The sequence below is a fragment of the Eptesicus fuscus genome, chromosome 7 (assembly GCF_027574615.1).
Source record: "Eptesicus fuscus isolate TK198812 chromosome 7, DD_ASM_mEF_20220401, whole genome shotgun sequence".
NCBI classification, from domain to species: Eukaryota; Metazoa; Chordata; class Mammalia; order Chiroptera; family Vespertilionidae; genus Eptesicus; species Eptesicus fuscus.
Window position 1 is genome coordinate 88,658,820 of NC_072479.1, and position 25,343 is coordinate 88,684,162.

The 25,343-nt window shown below is 40.1% G+C and overlaps 2 protein-coding genes across 5 annotated transcripts in view; one reads left to right on the forward strand and one right to left on the reverse strand.

The window, feature by feature from the left end:
• FGD6 (FYVE, RhoGEF and PH domain containing 6) overlaps positions 1-7,602 on the reverse strand; it is a 125,687-nt gene extending 118,085 nt beyond the window's left edge. Inside the window, 3 exon segments of the mRNA XM_008144802.3 lie at positions 1-41; positions 44-546; positions 7,419-7,602. Of these exon segments, the coding sequence (XP_008143024.2) occupies positions 1-41; positions 44-546; positions 7,419-7,434 (560 nt within the window). The 5' untranslated portion in view covers positions 7,435-7,602.
• Positions 7,603-7,933: 331 nt separating this feature from the next.
• VEZT (vezatin, adherens junctions transmembrane protein) overlaps positions 7,934-25,343 on the forward strand; it is a 64,236-nt gene continuing 46,826 nt past the window's right edge. For all 4 annotated transcript variants that reach the window (XM_054719364.1, XM_054719365.1, XM_054719366.1 and 1 more), the window contains exon 1: positions 7,934-8,049. In XM_054719364.1, coding sequence (XP_054575339.1) covers positions 8,014-8,049 — 36 coding nt within the window. In that variant the 5' untranslated portion in view covers positions 7,934-8,013. The remainder of the gene's footprint in view (positions 8,050-25,343) is intronic.

A 25,343-nucleotide genomic window follows, 5' to 3' on the forward strand; every position in this document is an offset into this window, starting at 1 on the left:
AAAACATCTTTAAACTTCTCTTCTAGGATGCTTACCTTTAAAAAACAACTCTACTCTGGCTCTTGACCACTTCACCATTAGAATCACTTCTACTCATTGTTTTTATAGCTGAAGAAGACTCATCAATTTTACTATTTTCTAAATTTTCAGGCATTTCTAGGGACTCTAAGACAAGTTGCTTTACACACAAATTCTCTCTATTCCCAAGCTTATGGATACACTCAGAACTGCAGGAACACATTGGTACAATATAACCACTGCTCGAATGCCCTACCTTTTTGCAAGTAGAGCTGTCAGCACTTTCAGGTAATTCCTGTTTATGTTCTTCCAGATTCACGATGATTTTCCTTGATGGTGACTGCCTGATGTCACAAACAGGTGAGCTCTTCAGAACTTTTGGTTTCGGGGCTATTGCTGGTTTGGTTTTCTTTGTTGACTGTGGAACACTAGAAATCACAATATCAGGTTTGGGTGCAATAGGAGGTGGAGTTGACTTATTATTTGCCACAAACTTTGGTTTGGGGGCCAGTGGTGGCTTCTTAATCTCTAGAAAGAAAAAAATAATAACTTGATAGGAAAAAAAGCACGAGATGACCAATGGTTACATTTGATAACTTTTACTTTTGACAATAAGGTGAACCTGCATTTTACTAGGTAGATTATGTTACACTAGAGGCCCAGTGCACGGATTCGTGCACTGGTGGGGTCCCTCGGCCTGGCCGGCACCCTCTTGCAATCTAGGACCCCTTGAGGGATGTCAGACTGCCAGTTTCAGCCCAATCCAGACAGGAGGGAGCCCGATCCCCACAGGCCCAATCCAGACAGGAGGGAGCCTGATCCTGTGCAATGAGCATCTGTCCCCTGGTGGTCAGTGCACGTCATAGCGATCAGCCGACCAGTCGTTTGGTCACTTAGGCTTTTATATATAGAAACTAGAGGCCTATTGCACGAATCTTCGTGCAACACGCCTTCCTTCCCCTGGCTGCTGGCACCAGTTTTCCTCTGGCACCTGGGACCCAGGCCTTCGCTCTGGCTGCCGCCTTCAGTCTTTGCTCTGGTCGGAGCGCTGCTCCTGTAGCTCCCTCCGGCCCCACCCTCCCCCTCACAGCAGGTGTCCCGCCCTGCCCAGCCACTCCGTGCCTGCATACGGCTGGTGGGCGGGGCCGCTGCCATCTTTGATGAGTTAATTTGCATATTCACTCCTGATTTGCTGGTGGGTATCGTGAAGTGACGGTCAGTTTGCATATTTCTCTTTTATTAGTGTAGATTATATAGAGTCAATATTAGCCTTTAAATTGTCTCAGTTCTAGGGTACATAACTTTGGGTATACTGTTCATTTCTTAATATGGTTTTTCTTCTAACTTTGGAACTGATAACCGTATCTTCAGACAACACTAAGTGAAATAATTGGCTTCTGCTTGGGGCCTGATTTAATAGGAGAAAGTACTTCAGTTCATTTGCTAAATGCTAAGAGTTGAATTTGCCTATGTTATTTGTAGGACACAACTCTCTTTTTTTTTTTTATGGCCACCAAAAAGTATATTAATTTAATTATATTGAAATAAAAGATTTCTGTTCAAAGGAACCATGAACAAAGTTACTAAAACAATAGAACACAAGATACTTGCAATATCTGAAACAACCAGGGATTACCCTTTCTAAAATATATAAAGAATTTCTGCACATCACCCAGGAGAAACTGTCAAGACAGTGCAAAATGGTCAAAAGATACGACTAGTAACTTATAGATGAGAAAACTCTAAAGCTAACAAGTACTTTGAAGAGATGTTTCAAAGCATTAATAATTGGAGAAAATAAAAATTAAAACAATAATGAGATCTCACTTTATACATATTAGACTGGTGGAATTAGAAAGCTGGATAATGCCATACGTTGGAGGCAATGTGGTAATATAAGAACATAATCCAATGCTTGAGGTAATGTGACTGGTTACAGCAATCCTTAAGATCAATCAATCGGGCAGCTATAGTCAAATTTAATATGTTGAGCCTGAGAATGGAGATATTTAAGAAGGGATCCTGGTGGCTAATTGGGCTGAAATTTAAAAACAGAGCCAAGCAGCAGTTGCTAAACAGGGTCCTCTTGCACAGCTGCACTTCACGGAGAAGCCTACACTGATTTGCCTGCCCAGCCCTTATAAAGGAGTTCTGGGAATCCTATTTCAACCAATAGGATTAAAACGTTCCCTATCCAATCAGAGCTGTGCAACTACACTCTCATTTTCATCTTCACCAACTAATCAGAGTGGCTCCATTTTGACCAATCAGGATGGTGCTATTTGGACCAAGGACACAACTCTTGAAGCGTCTCATATGAATAAGCATTCTTCTACCTCAAAAATGTACAGTAGAGATGTGCAAATGCCTTTATCAATAACCTAGATCACTAAAACCCCAAAACAATCTTAAAATGAAATACAGAAATCAGAAATTTTTCAAACTTAAAACTAAAAAGTAATTCTTCTGTATTAGTTGAGGCTCATAAACGAACATTTCTCTATGCAGAGGTTGTCAACGGGGAATTTTCATTCTAATCCTTCAAAGCCTAATGCTATAGCTCAACCCCAGGTCTAATCAACTAGTTTCTGGGGATTAAGCCTGGACATATGTATCCCCTGGACATATTTTTTTCTTAGGATTCACAGGTGATTATGCTGTGTACCCTTCATTAGTGCATTTAAAAGATGACCACAATGGCTAGTCTTCCTCGACATTATATAAAAAGTACTGAGGGAGCACCTATTATACTGAGTTAGATTTGTACAGATCTGCTCTTAGCCTAGAAACCTAATAAAAGCTTCACACAAAAGACCGATAAAATGAGATACAGAGAGCCTGAACATCAGGTTTTTTAAGTTCTTTTAAGTTTTTCCACCTAAACTGTCATTTATCACACCGTCATACTTCCTCAATGAAATCCTGAGATAAAATATTTTCTTACATTTCTTATATTTATGTTTGTTCCTCCAATATCATCTAATGCTTAATAAAAACGTAATTTACTGGAAAAAAACACACAAAACCTTTCAAAATATCTACTGAACATTGTTTAATTACTTGAATACACAAAGGCTTAGATACTTCATTTGGTGATGAATTTATTTTCAACAAGGAAATTAGTCACAATGCTCGGGAAGATATTACATGGAACTGAGTTTAAAAAAAAAAAGTAAAAAGAGTTCCTTTTATCAACCAAGGAAGAATTTCCCAAACCCCTAATATTATGTGTTCAATCAAGATCACAAGATCACAGATGCCTTCTCACTCAATATAATGTTGTGACAAATAAAGAAGATAATGAAATATTTTCAAAATAACTTAATACAAATTCCCAAAGCTTTTTACATTTTCAGTTATCTATCCAGTAAGCATGTTATTAGTTTTTTGTTTTGTTTGTTTTATAGGAAGAAAAAAATTGGAAAGCCCTTCAAAGCCTAATGCTAAAGCTTGGTATAATGATCTCTTAAATTCAACTCTTGGTCTATTAAGTCAATGCTTAAAAGAAAGCATGAATGCCCTAGGCCTCTTCCCAACCTCTCATCTTACTCAAGTTAATGAAAACTGACAGACCGTCATGTTGATTTCATTTCTGTAACCATTCTTAAAGCATCCTACCTCTGGGATTTCTGAAGGAATGGGAAAAAAAAAATTCCATTTTGCAAGATGAAAAGAGTTCTGGAGACTGACTGCCCAGCAATGTGAATGTACTTATCACTACTGAACTGTGCACTTAAAAATGATAAAGATAACAAATTTGTGTTATATGTATTTTACCACAACTAAAAAAAAAAAAAAGAACCCATCTCGTCAAATTAATCTTTCACTTTCTGAAAATACAGCTTTGTCAGAAGCTTCTAGGTCATTTAACTGAGCGATTTTTTATTTGTAGATAAATTTTTTTAAATCCTCACCAGAGGACATGCTTAAGAGGGGGGGTGGGGGACATCGATCAGTTGCCCCCCACAAGTGCCCTGACCCAGGACTGAACCAGCAACCCAGGTATGTGACCTGAAGGGATATCTAATCTAGCAACCTTTCCGTGCACAGGACGATGCTCAACCAACTGAGCCACTCCAGCCAGGTTAATTAAACTGTTTTTTAATCTCTGGTACCAATTTTACTCTTTCCTTCAAATGTGTCTTCTACATGAGGCTGCTTCCAACAGACATAATCTCTGTTCTCTCTAGTGTCCTAGAAATTAAATTACTTACATATGAGCTGTGGTTGATTGCCAACAAATGTAGCCCAGCATTATGTACCTAATGCCCTCAATGCATACTCATTGAATTAAGTAAACAGCTGTGAAATTTGGCTCACCAGTGTTAGTTAACCATGTATTAGAGGAAGTCAATACTACAACTCGGGGAGCTGGCTAACCTAGTTATTTGCCTTTCTGCAGATCTGACTGCCTCAGTTTCCTTACTAGTAAATAAAGAGTTGGACAGAACTGTAAAGCCTATATGATTCTGAGATGATAACGTCTGAGACACTGGCTTCAGGAGAACCTTTTTCTCCAGCCCCTTTGCCCTGCATGATTTGTCATCAGTATAACTTTGTTTTCACCACTAGAAAGCAAGCTCCAGAAGGGCAGGCACTTTGTCTCACTGCGATGTCCCCGATGGTGAAAATAGGGCCCTAGGGATAGTCAGACCTGCCACATACACATACTCGTTAATATTTCTCAGTAACAGGAAATTTCTTTTTTTTTTAAAGTCCATATCCATTTCAATGTAGAGTAATATTTTGAAAAGTAGCAGGAATCAACTTCAATAGGATTACTGAATAAGTTCTTAATTATTAGTAGGAACAAGTGTTCAACTAAGTCACTGGTACAGAAATATCTGGAATCCTTCATTATTATCATTATTTTTTTGTGGCTCTGTTATGAAGGAAATACAACTCAAAAAAACAACAAGCCATTGTATTGTGGTCTGCTCCAATGTCAAATTCTTGAAGTAAGTACATGGTCTCTGGAAATGGATCCAGCACCTTTGCATCTTAATACTGTATCAACAGTCAGACCCAAAGCTTTTTCAGAGTAAAGCAGCAAATCTTTTATTTATACAGCTGCTCGGCTCCAGGGAAAAATAAGGTAAGACTGTAAAGCACTTGTACCATTTCACTATTACAAACATACTGTCATCTATTACACACAGATGGCTGCGGCTCACGTGCACACTTTCTTAGCTTCCGAACCAGCCGTAAAGGAAAGCACAAAGCATTAATGAGACAGTGACCTGTCCAAGTTAAAAAAAAAAAAAGTAGAAAACATACACCTGTAAAATTATCTCTCCTTTTAAATACATTGATTAGAATAATTCTAAAATCTTACTATGGGCCTACTCTTTCACAGATGTTTCAGAAAAACAAAGCAAGCTCTTCTTCAGGATACACAGAACATAGATGTTCTACAACATTTCTCTAATTTCCTTAAATTAAGCTAACCATGCCAAATACCGCAGATTAGATTCGATATAAACAAACATCCCCTCCCCCAATTGCAAATAACTTTCCTAAACTTTTAATTAAATTGACTATTGTTCCAAAAAGAATACACAGCTTGTAAGAATGATAAACACATAATCTTATAAGAATAGGATGAAAATAAAACCCAATTCTCTTCCATATTCTCCATTTAGACATGCAAAAGAATTAAAATAAATCTTAACAGATGCGTGGACAAAAAAGTAGCTAATGCTTCTCAGCAACCCATGCTAAAAACTAACTCAGCTAAACACAGGAAGTGTCCCTCTTTTAAAACACCACAAAAATGTCTGTGGATTTCTTTAATTGTAAAGTTGATAAAATATAAAAATAGCTTGCATTATTCTAGGGGAATGCAAATCAAAGAATCATAAACTTCCAGACTGAGCCCTAGATCAGGTTTACATATTTAAATGTCATATTAAATGCTTCTGTATCTCTTCATTATAAACTGTTAGGACTGGGATTGAAAACTGATGCATATAAGGTATAAATATTTTAAATGTGCTTGATACTCTAAAAGAGGGGAGAGCTAAAATTAGCTGGAAGGATTTAAATCCAACCACTTTAAATTAATTAGAAGAGCTCAGTAATAAAGGAAAACTGAACAAAGGTGAGGCACGAAAGTTTAGGATGAAAATAATTCACCTCAAGTAGAAAGCCTCACTGTGGTAAGGAAAAGGGTTTATAAATAACATGACATGACGACATATCTCCTACATATATATATAACATCAGAAAGGAAAGATCCACAATTTCTTCAGGAATACTACTTCACTCTTTGCTTTTTTATTACTATTGGCTAACTTCTTGCCTAGTTACCTGTAATCTTATTACACCTAGCAGTGCAACACTTGAATAAATCCAGGCTTTAGAAATAAGACAACGTAGAACATTTAGAGTGCTGTTTGACAGTTTCACGTTGCAGGAATTTAAAGCAAATGCCAAGAAAAGCAAAGTGATTCTAGAAGTCACTTGGAGGGAAAACTTTACACTACTTTACTATAAAATTTCTAATCAAAGTGTATTTCTTTCAACGTGGACGAAACAAAGGGGAAAAAAAAAACCTGAATACTGAATACATTTAAAAATTCTGGTTTAAAAATTAACCTATATTCTTGTAAATTGGATCTAAAACCACTTTAGTAATTACCATGGAATATAAGAACTGTTCCTTAAAAATGCTTAAAGAAACATGTACAGAATTGCTCAAAATCCGAAGGTAAACAGTTTGTCGTTTGGATGAAGGGAAAGAACTACAGGAGGCAGACCGAAAAGAAGGCTGTTGTTTATACTAACCAGGTAGAAATAGAAAAGAAATCCATAAAAAAAAAAAAAATGGGGTGAAGATGAGCAACAAATTGCCATGGCCACTTCTATTCCTCTACTTCCCGGGTGACGGGGGAAGCCATCCGGATAAACCACCTCTTTATCTACGAATAATAAGGGTCAGGGTTTCCAGTCGGTACCAGGTTTACAGCGACTCAGCGCCGTCGCCGAGCTCAACACTCTGGGAACACTGCCCTCTCTTAGAATAACCGATTTCTTAACATGGTCATCTAACCTATTTTCACACGCAGAGGCAAAGTCGCTCAAAGTTTAGGAGACAAGCAAACGGTCCTTTTTTTTTTTTTCCATTTCGCGTTTCACCTGGCGCAGAGCCCCCAACACGGGTCTCCTTCTAAAGGCAGGTCCCCAGGCAGACACGATTTCCAAACGCCCTCTCTCAACAAAAAGGGGGGAGGCGAGGGGGCAGCAAATGCCGCCTGCTCCGCACTTGCCACCGTCCTCGGGGGAGAAGTGTAAAAGGAACACCACTAACCTGGACCCCAGAGGAGACAGTGGCTCCAGGACCCAAGCCGAGCAGCGCTCCCTGCAAACTTTCCAGGGACAGCGCGAGCGCCGTCACTTACCGGCGGCAGAAGTCATGATTCCCCGGGCGGCTCGCTTCCCCGCTCGCCTCCCCCTCAATCCATGCTCCCCTAACAGTCCATTGTTTCAAGAATTTAGGCAGGAAGAAAAAGCTCCCGCAGCGTCCACATCTCGTCCGGCCGCTCCGCAGCGAAACTCCAGGGTCCGCACAAAGGATGCGGCGGACTCCCGGGACCCGGCGGCGCTCCCGGGCGCGAGCGACAAGCTGCGGGCACGAGCAGGGCTCACCGCGCCTCCGCCGGCGCGTGCCCGGCTCCAGCTTAAAAAAAAAAAAAAAAAAAAAAAAAAATCCGTGCTCTTGGCGCCCCCTGCCAGCCGCAGCCGTAACAGGCGGACAAAAGCCCCAGCCTCCTCCAATCAGAGGGCTCGAGCTTCCTTTTGCTCCTGCCTCTCCCGTCCACAGGATCATCCAATACGTGGGCCTGAAAAAGGGGGGAGGGGCGGCGTGAGCTGAGAGGCATGCTGGGAGTTGTAGTTTCCTGGACACACGGGACGAGCGAGGCGGCTGCCTGGGTGCCGCCAGCTCCCCCGCCTTCATTTCCCATCGTGCTGAGGCGGGTGGCATGGCGGAGAAGGATGACACCGGAGTTTGACGAAGAGGTGGTTTTTGAGGTAAGGAGAAAATGGCGGTGGGTGTGGATTGCCTTTGTTTGAGAAGAGCGAGGGCGAAGGCGAGGAGGCAGGGCGAGGGGCCGATCCCGGGGTGAGGGATCGGGTGACGGTCTTGCCGGCCTCGGTCACCAAATCTCGGCGATGTCTGGGCCTAGAGTTGGCTGCAGCCTGACAGGTGTAGCCCGAGACGCCCTCAGCCTCAGGCCCGCCCGGAATTCCCAGTCGGGCGGGTGGACGGGAGCCCTGCCTGGTTCCTAGCCCCGGGACGGCTACGCCCCAGTGGGACTGCCCCTGGCTGGGGCGGGGCCCAGTCGTGCATTTTCGGATACTCACCGGTACTACTTAGCCCCCCCAGTTTTACGTCCTTGATTTTTGGGTCATTATCCAGAAGTGCCGTAGGTCCCTGTTCCTGGTCGAGGCGTGGCCCTCGGCATGAAGGCAGCAGGTGCCAGTTTTGTAACCTGGTTTAAAAAAATGTGTGGGACCCGCCGTGGGTGATGAGGGCCGGGCATCTTGAGCATTTAGGTTCAGTTCTTTTGTCCTTTGCTGTTGCGCTAAGTGTAGCCAGTTCTGACTTCAGGCTCGGGTGTGAGTGCTTTTGTGTGGGACTATTTTAAGACGTTCTCTGCCATCTTGAATGGTGAAAAAAAAAACAAACAAAAAAACCACACACACACACACACACACACCACAGGCAAGTCTTTTTGTTGCCCTCTATTTATCACACACAGGTGCAAACTCACCACCCCTGTAGAGATGTACTGCACATAGGTATGTTTTGCGTTCACACATTCAACTAGATTTTATAAGAAAAAAATGTAAAAGATATGGCCCGTTCTGTACAATGGGAGAGCTAGGCACTAAACAATATAGAATGATAAATATTGAAATACGTACAAACTGCCATTGCGGGGATTGATTTGGAAACCATCATCTGTTCTTGTAACCTCAGAGAAGCTACCTTCGGCCAGGAAATGGTATCAGAGGTGAATCTTGAACTATGCATTGGATTAGAAGGACAAGGGAGAGAATGCATTACAGGGGGAGAGAGCAGCGTATGCCAAGGTTGGGAGGTGTGAAAGTACTTGGTGTGGATATTTCAGGGGCTTGAGTGTGGGAGGGGAACTATATAAAGTGCTTTGATATGGCTAGAATGTAGAAGTAGTGGAGGATAGGGCTATTTTACCAAAATGAAGAACCTGCATTCGAAGTGCTCTCTAGGAAAGACAAGTGCCTGCATTTTGGAAATGAAAGAAGTAATAAAATGTTATAATGGCTTGGACAGATACTTCTAAGATAAAATTACAAATTAAATGTGAGAGCTAAAGGAGAGATAAAAATCTAGGTTGCTTAGATTTCTAGAATTAAGGAAACTGGGTGGATGTTATTTTTTTACCCTATTATTTTCTTCGATTTCTGAATGTAATAATAACAGATGTTCAAGGAACATTTCATTGTAGCAAAGAAGCCACAAAATTAAAATCATCCATTATCCTACCATTCAAAGATGGCCATTATTAACACTACAATATGTGTTCTTACAGACTTTTTTCCATGCAAGTGTATGTTTAAGTCTATGATATTTTTTAACACAAAAGATATCATACCACATAGAAGTGTGTATGTATTTTTTTCACTTAAATTTATCATGAGTCTATTCCTATTCATTACTCTTTGAAAACATTATTTATCCCATCATGTATATGTATCATAATGTAGCAATTTTCCCATTGTGAGAAAATTATATTGTTTCAAAATACTCACCATTGTAATCAACATGACATAAATCCATCTTTAATTGTAACTCTGAGTTTTCCTTAGAATAATTTCTAGAAGGGAAACTAGTGAGTGAAAAAAGTAATTTTTAAAGACTTAATGAAGAAAGGTTATACCAATTTAAGTTTCTATTAAGAGTAAGAATATTAGTTTCACACAAATCCTCAGTGACAGCCTTATTGGTTTTCTTTAATCTTTGCTAATTTGCTAGGAAAAAAGAGCAATCCATTGTTCTAATTTACATTTTGTGCATTAATTGGAGCCATTTTTCTCTCTTTGCTTGAACGTTTCTTTTTGTATGCAGACCCATTTTCCAGTTGGATGCTAGCTTCTTAAAAATTGACTTGCATGAGTTCTTCCTGTTACTTGTAGAAATGTTTTCCAGCTTGTTATTTGATTTATTGGCTTTATGTTATATGCACTAACTTTTATTGCAGCTTAATATTCAGAGGAAAGTCCACAAATCATAAATGTTGCTGAATTTTTCACATGAACACACCCCAAAACAAGCACCTAGATCAAGACACAACATCACCAGTACACCAGAAGCTCTCTCTTGCTTTCAGTCTCTTCTTCCCACCCCAGGGATAACCACCATGCAGATTTACAATACCTAACTTAGATTAATTTTGCCTATTTTTACAGTGTACACACTGTGCAATTCCATTTGTATATGCTCTTTTTTGTCTGACTTATTTTTGGTCTCTGGCTTTGTTTACTTGTTAGATTCATGTATATTGTCATGTGAACATTTTTTTATTTCTCCATAGTATTTCATGTGAATACATGAAAATTTTTTAAATCCATTCTACTATTGATGGTCTTTGGGTAGTTTCCAGTTTGAGATTTTTGTGAGTAGAGCTACTGTGAACCTTTTAGTATATATATCTTGTTGAACATATTTCTGTTGGGTATATACTTAGAAGTGGAATTGCTGGGGCCTAGGAAATGCACATGTTCACCTTTTGTAGATACTGCCAAACATTATTCCAGTGTGGTTCTACCAATTTATACAACTACCAGCAGTGCTTGAGCGGTCCAGTTGCTCTACATTCTCACCAACACTTGCTAATTTCAGTCTTTCTTTTTATCATTCTGGTGGTGTTACCAGCGAATCGAATTCTTCTGTCACTCTTGGGAGGGAGGTGGAGGTTCTTGGAACACTGCTGAAATAAGAATTTTTAGAAGCCCCCATGGGAGGATGGGATGTGGAAGAAGGCTCTATTTGTGTGAAGTTATATTTCTCGAGTTCCAAAGTCCCCTGCCCTTTAAGCCAGTCCTGGAAAAGGTGCAACTGTGGGTTCAGCAGAGCCAGAAGCAAGGTCAGTGTCCAGAGCTTCTGTTCCATGTTGCAGCCCAGTGTAGTTCATTATCCAGGTTAATTCACGTTCATTAGTCCATGTGTGGAGTCCAGCATAGCCCTGCGCCAAGCCATGTGGGTGCCGAAGACCATGCCCGGGGAACAGGAATCACAGGAGCCCAGCACCCTGGAGCCAAGAGAAGAAGAGTGGCGTCTTTGTCTAAAAGTTTATATATTTAGATTTTGTGCACTTGCAGTGGCCACGCCCATCCTAGCCTCTGACTCCTTTCCAGGTGTGATTGACCAACAAACACCTTCCCACATCGCTCAGACCTTATTGGGCATGTATCTATCTGGTCTTTCCTGTTAAATAATAACCATGTTATTACAGTGGCATCAGCAATATCTCCTCTTGGCTTTAATATGCATTTCCCTGATAAGGGAATTGAGTCTTTTTATGTGTTTATGAACCCATTCTATATCCATTTGTGAAACCAATTCAAGGGTGTGGGTGTTTTTGCATATTTTTCTATTGGGTTATCTCTTTTTCTTACTTATTTGAAGGAGTTCTATACCATACATATGCTGGGGATGTAAGTCCTTTGTTGGGTATTTGCACCTCACCTATCTTAGAATACAGGAAGAAATGGGAAGCTGCCTGACTCATTTAGAAGGCAAGCAATAAAAATATTCTTGGGTTTGAAGATCATAATTGTAGTGATATTGTATCTCCTCAGATTAATACGTATATTCTAAGCAAACCCAATCAAAATCTCAGTAGGGGTGTTTTTTTCTTAATGTAGGTGACTGGCTTATTCTAAAATTCATTCAGAAACACAACTGACCAAGAATAGCCAAATCAATTTTGAAAGAAAATAAAGCTGGAAGATTTTATCCTATCAGATACCAAGACCTATCATAAAGTTATAGTAATTAAAATAATGGGATATTGGTACAAGAGTTGTCCAGTTCACCAGTGGAAAAGAGCATCCAAAAACAGCCACACATACAAAGTATTCTGATTTATGACCAGGGCATCATTGTAGTTCAGTGGAGAAAGGATTTTCTATTCAGTAAATGCCAGCTTAACTGGACATCCATGTGGGGGGAAATGTGTTGACCTTTATTTGAATACCATACAAAAATCACGGTAGATGGCAGATCTAGATGCAAGAGGTAAAATAAATACTTTAGAGAAAATATGTTTGTTCTTCAGTTAGGAAAATATTTCTTTTAAAGCACTAATCATAGAAGAAAAGGGTTTAATTGGATTATAATAAAGGTAAGAGCATCTGTTTATTAAAAGACAGTATTAAGACAACCAACAAAACAACAAGAAAGCCCACTGCATGGGAGAACATATTTGCAAATGCTATCACTGATAAAGGTTTAATCTCCAACATCTATAGGCAGCTTATGCAACTTAATAAAAGGAAGATAAATGATCCAATAAAAAAATGGGCAACAGACCTAAACAGAATATTTTCAAAAGAAGACAGAAGGAAGGCCAAGAGACACATGAAAACATGTTCAAAGTCACTTATTATCCGAGAGATGCAAATCAAAACAACAATGAGGTACCATCTCACACCTGTCAGAATGGTTATCATCAACAAATCAACAAACGACAAGTGTTGGCGAGGATGCGGAGAAAAAGGAACCCTCGTGCACTGCTGGTGGGAATGCAGACTGGTGCAGCCACTGTGGAGAACAGTATGGAGTTTCCTCAAAAAACTGAAAATGGAACTCCCATATGACCCAGTAATCCCACTCCTGGGAATATATCCAAAGAAACTAGAAACACCAATCAGAAAGGATATATGCACCCCTATGTTCATAGCAGCACAATTTACAATAGCTAAGATTTGGAAACAGCCTAGGTGCCCATCAGCAGATGACTGGATCAGAAAACTGTGGTACATCTACACAATGGAATACTATGCTGCCATAAAAAAGAAGGAATTCTCATCATTTGCAGCAACCTGGATGGAATTGGAGAACATTATGCTAAGTGAAATAAGCCAGTCAATGAAAGAAAAATACCACATGATCTCACTCATTTATGGATAGTAAAGAACATTATAAACTGATGAACAAAAAGATAGATACAGAGACAGTAAAGCATCAAACAGACTTTCAAATTACAGGGGGAAAGTTAGGGAGAGGTGGGGGAGATAAGAAATCAAACGAAGGACTTGTATGCATGCATATAAGCATAAACAATGGACGCAAAACTCGGGGGGGTGAGGGTGTGTATGGGTGTGGGGTGGGAGGGTAATGGTAAGATATGTATACATATAATACCTCAATAAAAAAAAGTGTAAAAAAAAAAGACAGTATTAAGAGATTTATTGCTGGAGGCAGAAGATGAGGAACTGAGATATTGAGGGCAATCAGATGTGGAGAATGGGAGACTTGCTAAAATGACTTAGCAGGATTCTTGCTAATACTAGATTTTGCAAGGAAGTGCACAGGTGGGCTAAGGGGAAGGTTCTGGAGACTGGCTAAGGTTTGGTTAAGCAAAGAAAGAATTTTTGTCAATATCCAGGGAGAAATTCTAACTCCCCAAGGTGGCTTAGAATTCCAGCTTAAATATCATCTCAATTGGGGTAGGGGACAGTTTAGGGAGTGGGGAGATGGAAGTCTCCTTAGGGAAAAGTAAATTATTTTTAGGAATGAAAGAAGAATAGATGGGAGATGAGATAGTTTGTGACAGAGTTTGTCCAGGTGTGTAGACCTTCTAGCCTCCTCTGCTATGGTAAGAGTTGGTCTTCCCTGGTTGATGAAACTCCCAAAGGGTATTTATGGCAATTGAGTTCCTTTTGGAACATCTATCTTTAGGCAGATAAGGGAAGTTCAGAGAAAGACTCTCCCTGCATTTGCTGTTCTCAAGTGCCTACAGTTCAAAATAATATGCCAAAATGGCATATTTTGGGATGGCATATTCTGCTACTTTTAGGAATTATCTGTTCCTTGAAGATATAGCTAAATTGGTCATTAAATTATCTAGGCCTTTGCTGGGAATAGGGAGATGCTGGTCTACTGATTCCATTTCTTTTTATTTATTTATTTATTTATTTATTTATTTATTTATTTAGACAGAGAAATGGGGGAGAGAGAGAGAGAAACATTGATTTGTTGTTACACTTATTTATGCACTCATTGGTTTCTTCTTGGAGATCAAACCACAACCTTGGCCTATTGGGACAATGTTCTAAGCAACTGAGCTACCTGGCCAGGGTCGCTATTTCTTTTATGGTTGTTGCTCAATTCCAGTTTCCTATTTAGGGGCATATTTTAATAGTGTGTGTTATTTTTATTCTGAAAGGCAATGTAACATAGTTGTTAAAGGAATAGACTCTCGGGCTGTACAGCACAGGAAATCCTAGCTCCAATATTTATTAGTTAGTGCGACTGTGAAGAGTTTATTTAACTTCTCTGTTCTTCAGTTTTCTGTATATTAAGTAGAAATAACAGTACTTATCTCATGAGCAGTTGCCAGTATTAAATGACTTAATATATGTGAAGTACTTAGATGAGTGCCTTCACATGTGAGCATGCAGTAAATGTTAACTATTATTAAATTTTTTCCAGAAAATTACTTCTTATTTAGCTTTCAAAGTTATTGGCATAAAGTATTCTTAGTAGTTTCTCATATTCTTAGTAGTTTTTTGTTTCATAACACTAATTAGATCATTTCACTTATTTTTTATTTTATTTTGTTAATCCTCACCCAAGTATATTTTTCTATTGATTTTTTTTTTTAAGAGAGTGGAAGGGAGGGGGAGAGACACAGAGAAAGAAACATTGATGTGAGATGCATCGAATGGTTGCCTCCCAAAACCAAGGTACGTACCCTTGACTGGAATCGAACCCAGGACCCTTTAGTCCACGGGCTGATGCTCTATCCACTGAGCCAAACTGGCTAGGGCTGTCATCTTATCTCTTGCCTTTTGGCATTTCCAGCCATGCGAATCCCATTTCCCCACCCTCATCACCCCTTTCAGTCAGCTTGAACTTCAGGCCACAGGCAGAGAGCTTCTTTTGCAGAGCTGAAAGCTTGTTGGGCACATGGTCTGTCTTCCAAGGCATTACAATACAGTAGCAATAATTTTATCAAAAGTTTTGCCATTTGGCTATAGTGGGTCATTGGATTTTTAGCCTGCAATATGTTTTCCTTGCCAGTCACCACTCAGTTACCAAGCCAGTGCAGCATATTTCAATTTCTATTAAATTAGCCCTCCTAGATACCAAGTACTATATCAGCCATAGATCCCAGTGCAGGAAACAGAAGCCCTCTACTATAAACAGCAAAAGATTTAATACAGGGAAATAGTGGTTAGAATATTGTTGGAAGATTTAGAGCAAAGCATGTCAAACTCCCAGCCCAAGGGCCACATGTGGCCCACAACGAATATTTTTGCAGCCCAGCCAATATAACGGTATGTAAGAAACATTTTAATAAAAATTTTGTAACTTAAGTTTTACAATATCCTGTTACACATAATGATTCATAACGAACTACAACGTTCACTAATGGCTGATTACTATAATTATGTTGCATTCATTTCCCTTACGCACCTTAAGCGCAGGCGCACCATTTCTCTCCACTAACACTAGCAGCGAATATTTTAGCAGCCGATTGCCACGTCATTAGTCTTGGACTGACTTGTTTGGTGTGCGCAACAGGAAATATTTCGCTTTCGAAGAACAAGAAAAATAGGTTTATTTGCGTTACAATTATTAATTTATGCAGTTCTTCAGTGTCTGGTAAGTTAATGTTCAAGAAAAAAATATTAATTTTTATTAAAATGTTCCATTATTTTATGTTGACGATTATTCATTTATCTCAGCCCTTTGTGTTCAGCATGTCACTATCGAAATAAACGTACATTTCTATGAAAATTGAAGCTTTTGTTTTTTGGGGGCCCACATAAACTTAAACCTTGTTTATTTGGCTCGTTTTAGCCTTTGAGTTTGACATGCTTGGTTTAAACTCGCAGTGGTTCTCAACCTTTCTAATGCTGCGACCCTTAGGCAACCCACAGGTTGAGAACTGCTGCTGTAGAGCTTAAGACCATCGGAAAACACATATATTTACATTACGATTCATTAACAGTAGCAAAATTACAGTTATGAAGTAGCAACGAAAATAATTTTATGGTTGGGGGTCACCACAACATGAGGAAATGTATTAAAGGGTCGCGGCATTAGAAAGGTTGAGAACCACTGGCAGGGGTCCTCAAACTTTTTAAACAGGGGGCCAGTTCACTGTCCCTCAGACCGTTGGAGGGCCGGACTATAGTTAAAAAAAAACCATGAACAAATTCCTATGCACACTGCACATATCTTATTTTGAAGTAAAAAAACAAAACGGCAAAAACACCCGCATGTGGCCCGCGGGCCGTAGTTTGAGGACGCCTGGTCTAGATACACTACAAATAATACAAGGAGGTCCTTCAGATGAAAAGTTCTTATTTTCAGGTACTTTTCCCTTCAGGAGTAGCAGGATTCAAGGTAGGATAAATGACTCAAAGTTTCTGCAATTAACTTATAGTGAAAAAATCTGAAAGCTAGGAAAGAGCAACATCAGAACTTTAACACCTGTCTAAGGTGACTAGAGAATTCTTACTCTCAAACAGCTTAATTAGAGATTATAATAACAGAGTAAAGTATCAATATTGGTATTTCAGTATTTATTTTGCTTAATACTCATGTTAAATATTATGTCCATCATTTTTTCTCCCTATACCCGTGGTCGGCAAACTGCGGCTTGCGAGCCACATGTGGCTCTTTGGCCCCTTGAGTGTGGCTCTTCCACAAAATACCACGGCCTGGGCGAGTCTATTTTGAAGAAGTGGTGTTAGAAGAAGTTTAAGTTTAAAAAATTTGACTCTCAAAAGAAATTTCAATCGTTGTACTGTTGATATTTGGCTCTGTTGACTAATGAGTTTGCTAACCACTGCCCTAAACTTTGCCCTGTTGCTGTTCAGCCTAGGTCCAAGTCTGAGGTTACACTGTCTTTCCCACTTCAGCCTCTTGGAGAAGCCAGGCTCCAAGATAATGGAATTAACTTTGAAGGTATACTGGAAATCTAGCCCTGATGAAACGACGGTTTCGATTATAGGGCAAGGACTGGGAATTAGACCTGGGAACCTCACTTTCCTCACTCTTCCTTCTCTTTCTTCATTCTTCTACTACACCATCCTTCAATGTACCTCTAGCCCTCCCAGACTAGGAGAACTCAAAAGTGACCTCTGGAAGAATACCAAAGACCAAAATTAAAAGAAAAAATAGGAAAGTTAACTAATAATCCAGGAAATCAATATTGTGTAAAACAAGATATTTCAAAAGAGTTTTAAATAGGAAAAGAATGTAGTTGGAATATTTTTCAAAACTTTGCTTGATTAAAAATTTTAATGCATATAATTCTCTGAGTCTTAAGATATAAATGAGTCTGATTCTGAAAACCATTAAAATAATAATATTATACCAAAATTATCCCAGTTACATTTTCTTAGGGGAGGAGACCTTAGGTCCTATGATGGATATGGTGGCCTGATTTGTTCAACCTCTCTTCTACCTTTCTTCCTTCTAGTATGCCTCTTGTATTAAAGAAATGGGAAAGCTAAATGTGGCCATTTCTCTAATTACCTTGCAGCTAGATTCTAGATATACACTAGGCTCCTCTAATTAGGTATACTCATGAGAGATTTGGAAGATGGGAAAAAAAGCAGAGGTTCACTTTTTGCTGCTTTGGCTTTTTTTGACTATTAAAGCTGTGGAGGCAAAATGCTTCTAAAGCAGTATTCCAGTATGTATTCTTCAGCTTCTGGTAATGCAGAGGCACTTGTGGTAGAAAGAGTGGCTAGATTCTGAGTTCCAGTACCGCTGTATCAGCTCTGTAGGTTATTGAGAGGCAGATGTGATGATGGCTTCCTGATTCTTGGATTGTAGCTATGATCATGGTTGTGTGTTCTTGGCTTCATAAGCTTAACAATCTTGATCCTCTAAACCAGGTGTCCTCAAACTACGGTCCGCGGGCCACATGCGGGTGTTTTTGCTGTTTTGTTTTTTTTTACTTCAAAAGAAGATATGTGCAGTGTGCATAGGAATTTGTTCATAGTTTTTTTTTAAACTATATTCCGGCCCTCCAACGGTCTGAGGGACAGTGAACTGGCCCCCTGTTTAAAAAGTTTGAGGACCCCTGATCTAGACTGTTTCTTTGTAACTTCATTATAGAGAGAACATTGTCCTCAGGTGAACTTTTACTCTTTCAAATTTCTGTCCTTGGTCACCCTATTTTCTGTAGTTGAACTCTGGTGTTTGTTGAAATCTATTCTGTTTTCCTTTGTTCATGACTGGATGACTGGGAAAGCTAATCTTTGCCCCCTTATCTTGATCTCTTTCCCTCCTTCATCCTTCATACTTCTCAGTAAATTATGAAATGTTAACTCTTTGTTGGCAATGTGTTCAGGTTTAGCTTACCTCCTAACCCCCTGCAATATATCAATTAAATAAATGTGAGATGGCTCCCACATAATTTCCCACATTAAGAAAAAGAGAGAGAGAAACTTTGATTCTTTGTACCACCTATCAGTGCATTCATTGGTTGCTTCTTGTATGTGCCCTGACCGGGGATTGAACCCACAACCTTGGTATATGGGGACAACACTTTAACCAACTGAGATACCTGGCCAGGGCTCTTTTCTTTGTATTTTTTGTTTACATGTATTTTTCTTGATTTCACAGAGGAAGGAAGGAGAGAGAGATGGAAACAGTAATGATGAGAGAGTCATTGATCTGCTACCTCCTGCACACCCCACACTGGGGATCTAGCCTGCAACCCGGGCTTGTGCCCTGACTGGGAATCGAACTGTGACCTCCTGGTTCATAGATGCTCAACCACAGAGCCACACTGGCCAGGCCTTTCTTTGTATTTTTAAAAGTTATACCTCTGTAAAGAACATTAAGGCATTTTTATGAGTATCATTTGTAGATTCTTTTCTACTTGCATTACTGTGTACATTGACAGTAGTAGCTATTTTGATAATGGAGCTTGCTCTCTGGAATAATTATACATATAAAATATAAGATATTATTATATCATTTTATTTTTCCTTCAAATGTATCTTCAGTTTCCTATAGTACACGAAGCTCTACAATTGTATTATCTATCTACTAGTAGCCCTGCACACGAAACCATGTGCCAGTAGCTCGTCAGTAGCTCACTGCCGCCCTCCAGTAGCTCTCCGCCCGCTGCCCCACCCTCCTGTAGCTCCCTCCGCCCCCCTGCCTCCCCCCTCATAGCTTGCTGCCCTGCCCTCTCCTGTAGCTATCCGCCGCCTGCTTGTAGCTCGCTGCCTCACCCTCCTGCTGATCTGTGATCCGGTAATGACCATTTGCATATTACATCTTCATTATATAGGAGGATATATATATAACAGCCTAAGCGACAGTTATGACTGACAACGGGACGACCAGCTGGTATTTATGACGTGCACTGACCTCCAGGGGACAGACACTCAATGCAGGAGCTGCCCCCTGGTGGTCAGTGCGCTCCCACAGCCAACCTCCCATGGCTGGCAAACCTCCCGCAGTCCCTCCCCACAGCCAGCTGGCCCTGATGGCCCCGATGGGGACTGGGTGAAATGGCCCCAACGGCCAGGCTGAGGGACTCCACCCATGCACAAATTCGTGCACTGGGCCTCTAGTATAAAATAATCTTCTGAATTGTAACTGAGATTGGGAGCATAGCAAAATTCATATTTTTATCACTATCTGTAATAGAATATTTATTAATGGAATTATTAAATCTTAGCCATATTGACATAAAAGATTGACCATTAAGACCAAAGCTAGTTTATCACCAGATATGCAAGCATAAATTTGTTGTTGTTGTTGTTGTTTTTGTTTGTGTGTTTTGTTTTGTTTTTGCCCCTATATAATTTTTTTCCCCAGCTGCATTCCATTTTGGCAGGGGGGAAGAAGTGATACTCAGCCTAAGCTATTTCTTTTTTTTCTTTCTTTATTGGTTAAGGTATTACCTATGTGCCCTTATCTCTCCATTGCCCCCCCCCACCCTCCACCCCCACTCATGCCGTCACTCCCTGTTGTCTGTGTCCATTGGTTATGTTTATATGCATGCATACAAGTCCTTTGGTTGATCTCATAAATTTGTTTTATAACATGAATTATTAAAAATATTCTTGAGAAACAAGTCTTCACTTTTTTTTGTCTGGGTCATGTTGTTTCTTTCATTTTGGCTTCTTCACATATCTTCAGAGTTCCAGTTTAGATTTTAACATTTTATCTTGCTCTGTTATATAGTTACTAGAGGCCTGGTGCACAGATTCATGCACTGGTGGGGTCCCTTGGCCTGGCCTACGCCCTCTTGCAATCCAGGACTCCTAGGGAGATGTTGGACTGCCAGTTTCAGCTTGTTCCCTGCAGGCCAGACCGAGTGATCCCACTGGTGCATGAATCCGTGCATTGGGCCTCTAGTATGCATATAAGATCTTTGGTTAATCTCTTCCCTCTCTCCTCCCTTTCCTCTGAGATTTACCAGTCTGTTCCATGCCTGTGCGTTGAGCGTCTGCCCCCTGCTGGTCAGTGCATGTCATAGCTAATGTTTGAATGGTCGCTTAGGCTTTTATATATATAGATATAAAGACTCATTTTTTAAAAGCCTTGTGGAAAGGCATTAATTAATAAGTGTATCTTGAATGAATCATTTAATTTATTTAAAGCTAGCTTCCCATTTTTTATATGAAGAAGTTATACCAGATCATTATTTAGTATGAAATTATTTTCAAATCTGGTAAGTTGAATTAGAGTAGGCCCTTAGAGGCTTCCATTAATTAGGAAATACAGGGAGAAATTCTGCTCATTTACAGTCTGTGTTTAGATCAGACACCCTGCCCCAATTTTAGTTTTCCTGGTTCTGTACCAGGGGTTTGTTCCCCATGTTTCCAGAAGCAAATCATGGCATACGAATTTAGGAGAAAAGGCCCAAAGCTCAATGTACTCCAGAGCGGCAGTGTTAGACAGTGTACTGACTTCATTGCCTCTGGATTTTTAGATTATTGCTTATATAGCTACTAGAGGCCCGATGCAAGAAAATTTGTGCAAGAGTAGGCCTTCTTTCCCCCAGCTGCCGGCACTGGCTTCCCTCCAGCACCCAGGACCCCCGGGCTTCCTTCCTTCAGCCGCCAGCAGGCACCTGGGACCCGGGCTGGCTTCCCCCTGGCCCTGGCTTCATCAGGAAGGAAGTCCGGAAGACATCTGGTCTAATTAGCATATTACCCTTTTATTATTATAGACTAGAGGCCTGGCGCATGAAATTCGTGCACGGGGGAGGGGGGTCTCTCAGCCCAGCCTGCACCCTCTCCAATCTGAGATCCCTCTCACAATCCAGAATTGCTGGCTCCCAACTGCTTGCCTGTCTGCCTTCCTGGTTGCCCCTAACTGCTTCTGCCTGCCAGCCTGATCACCCCCTAACCACTCCCATGCCAGCCTGATTGATGTCTAACTGCTCCCCTGCCAGCCTGTTTGCCCCCAACTTCCCTCCTCTGCCGGCCTGGTCACCCCTAACTGCCCTCCCCTGCAGGGTTGATCGCCCCCAACTGCCCTCCCTTGCAGGCCTGGTCCCTCTCAACTACCCTCCCTTGCAGGCCTGGTGCCTCCCAACTGCCCTCCTCTGCTTGCCTGATCACCCACACCTGCCCTCCCTTGCAGGCCAGGTCCCTCCCAACTGCCCTCTCCTGCTGGCCATCTTGTGGTGGCCATCTTGTGTCCACATGGGGGCAGGATCTTTGACCACATGGGGGCATCCATCTTGTGTGTTGGAATGATGGTCAATCTGCATATTACTCTTTTATTAGGTAGGATAGAGGCCTGGTGCATGGGTGGGGGCCAACTGGTTTGCCCTGAAGGGTGTCCCGGATCAGGGTGGGGGTTCCCTTGGGGTGTGGGGCAGCCTGGGCGAGGGGCCTGTCGTGGTTTGCAGGCCAGCCATGCCCCCCGGCGACCCAAGCGGAGGCCCTGGTATCTGGAATTTATTTATCTTCTACAATTGAAACTTTGTAGCCTGGAGCGGAGCCAAGTGTCCTGCTCGCTCCGTGGTGGCAGCCATCTCTGTTGGGACTTATGTATCTTCTATAATTAAAACTTTGTAGCCTGGAGTGGAGGCCTAGGCCGGCCAGGGCTGCAGAAGCTTGGCTTCCTCCATCGCCCAGGGCAGCCCTAGCCTCCTTCTCTCTCCAGCTCCGTGGCTGCCGCCATTTCTGTTGGAATTTATTTACCGTCTATAATTGAAACTTTGTACCCTTGAGTGGAGGCAGGGGCCCGCCAGGGTGTGTGGAAAGCTTGGCTTCCTCCATTGCCAGGGAAACCCAAGCCTCCATCCTGCTCTCTGTGGCCACAGCCATCTTGGTTGGGGTTAATCTGCATACTCGCTCTGATTGGCTGGTGGGCGTGGCTTGTGGGTGTAGCAGAGTGATGGTTAATTTGCATATTACTTTTAGTAGATAGGATTGAGACCTGTTGTTATTCCCACTACAGCAAATCAAAATGTTCAGTAGTTTTTATTTTAACCTTTTGCACTCAGATGTCGAGTGTGACTCAACATGGTTAGCATTAGAATAAAGGAATCGAGATAAAAGCAAGCGAGTGCAAAGGGTTAAATAACAAACTTGAGGATATCCTTTATTTTTAAATTCACGTTGTAATGTTTTTATTTTTTTAATATATTTTTTATTGATTTTAGAGAGGAAAGAGAGGGAGATAGAGAGAGAGAAACATCAATGATTAGAGAGAATCATCGATTGGCCGCCTCCCGCATGTCCCATTGGGGATTGGGCCCACAACCCGGGCATGTGCCCTTGACTGGAATCGAACCTGGGACCCCTCAGTCCGAAGGCTGATGCTCTATCCACCGAGCCAAACCAGCTAGGGCCACATTGTAATGTTTTTAGCAGACTGAATCTGGCTACCTATAGTTTATTGTTGGGATTTTGCTGATTAATTCATAACCATTAATATGTCTTTAACACCTTTATTAAAGTCGATTTCTTCAGTGTACATCTACTTTGCCCTGTCTGTTTTGTATTTTTACTTTTCCTTACAGATTCTCCACTTTATCTCTTAACAGAATCACAAATTCTGTCTCCACATTATTATTATTAGGGATAAGGAAAAAAGAAAAGAAGGTTGGATGTGATCTACTAATATCTAAACCTCATTTTAATGTTTATTACATGTTCTTCTCACACCCAACATTTTGCTAATGTATCTGACCTGGCTCTATTTTTTTTTTTTTTCTGAAGCACTTAAAAATGGTAGTTTTAATTTCTCACCTTGTTTTTGCTCTGCATTCAGTAAGTGCCCAGCATATGCCAGTTGATTAACCAGATATTGGTAGGGAGAGCTCAGTCCATTATTGCTATCTTCTATTCCCTTAGTTAAAACCAAGTTACTGCTGTTCTTTACTTTTAGTCAGTTGAGTGTATAATCTGTATAAATCAACTTTCTCTCTTTGCATCTCTTCATCTTCTAATTTATTTTGTTTTGGACTATATATTGTAATTAAGTACGTTTGCATTATTATATAGAAAAAATGTTAATTACTTTTTTAACATTTTGTTGTTTATAACATTCTATAAAAGTTAATTGGATGGGGTGCATTTCTGTTGGAAATATCAGAAGCTTGTAGTCAGGAAAATTTATGAATTTATATGTCATACCTGCTCCTGGTTTTCAAAAACTTTTACGTAAACACAAATATTAAGCATATCCTCTTAAAGGCATTATTTTTTTAAAACCCACTCTCCCTATTACTTCGGCAGTTACTGAGTAATACTGAATGGCACTGAAGAAAATGTTCAGGTTTTTCAAAGAGCTGCTTCTGATAGGAAAATGCTTAGTAATGATGAAGACACGCCCTCCAGTTCAGTGGCCATTTTCTAGTATAGTTCTGGAGAAACAAGTGGGAACCATCAAAGAAAGACGTGTACGGATCAAAGAACATGGGCAAGAGGCAGTAAATTTTTCATCTAGGTCAATTGGAGAAATTAGAACTATGCTGTCTGTGAGTAGTTTAATTAGTTGGACTAATTTTTATGGACCCTTTTAGCCTACTTAATCTTTTTGAATTCTATGATTACATTTTGCTTTGCTGATATTGAGGAACAATCAAATTAACTCTTGGATTTGGGGCTTTTGGAATAATAATTTAGTTATGTTGAGATGGGTAGGCTACAAAAAGTGTTTCCTATTATTTTGTAATATCTTGTATGTTGCAAGGTACTATTTTTAGTATACTAAGGTTTAAGGTGGGGAGGGTGGAAGACAATAAGTGGTTGCTTTCAAATTATACTTTCTGATTTTATACTGATTAAAGAGAAGTGAAAAATACATAGAAACAGCCTATTGGCAATGTCATTAATAGTAATGGGGAAATTTATTTTCCTTTGTAGGACTTTGTTAATTATGACAGTTTTAGCTCTTTCCTGATATATATTAAAAGCTTCTTCCTTAAAAATAGAGAAAATAGCTACCTTGTATAATTTGGTAATGACAGTCTTCCTCATCAACTTATTTTCTGATGTTCTGCAATTAGCCTGGAAAGAAATAAGAAAATAATAACAATTGACAACAGGAGTTCATCCTTTTTAATCATATTTTTTAGTGATGTTCTATATATGATAATTGCATTTAGATCTGTAGCTTTAAGCTATAGCTGAAGATAAAATATTTTTAAAATATTTTTGGTAGCTAATAAATGTTTCCAGGCAAATATTCCTTATCAAATCTAATTACTTATTAATTACAGATATCTTTTTCCTTAAATATTTTGTTTTGAATAAGAAATATTTTAGAAGTTCTATTGGAATAGTGGAAACTTTAAAAATATATAACTTAAAGTACAGTACTTTTTTTTGAAGGAATTAAAAATTTATACAAATATTTAAAGAAAAGTTAACTAAGTAATTTGATAAATTCTGTTAACAAGGATGACAGTCAAAGGCTTCTAAATAAGCACAGATTTGTAGGTGTGAAGTCTTCATTGACAAAATTCTACAATTTCATGTTTCTGTGCCAATGTTTCCTGCCTTCTGCCTTCAGTTAGTAGCTATCTCTAGTTTCTATTGCTTTTTGTGTTTAATATACACTTGCAGAGATCAAATATCATCTGGCATCTGACAATAGTTAGCATTTT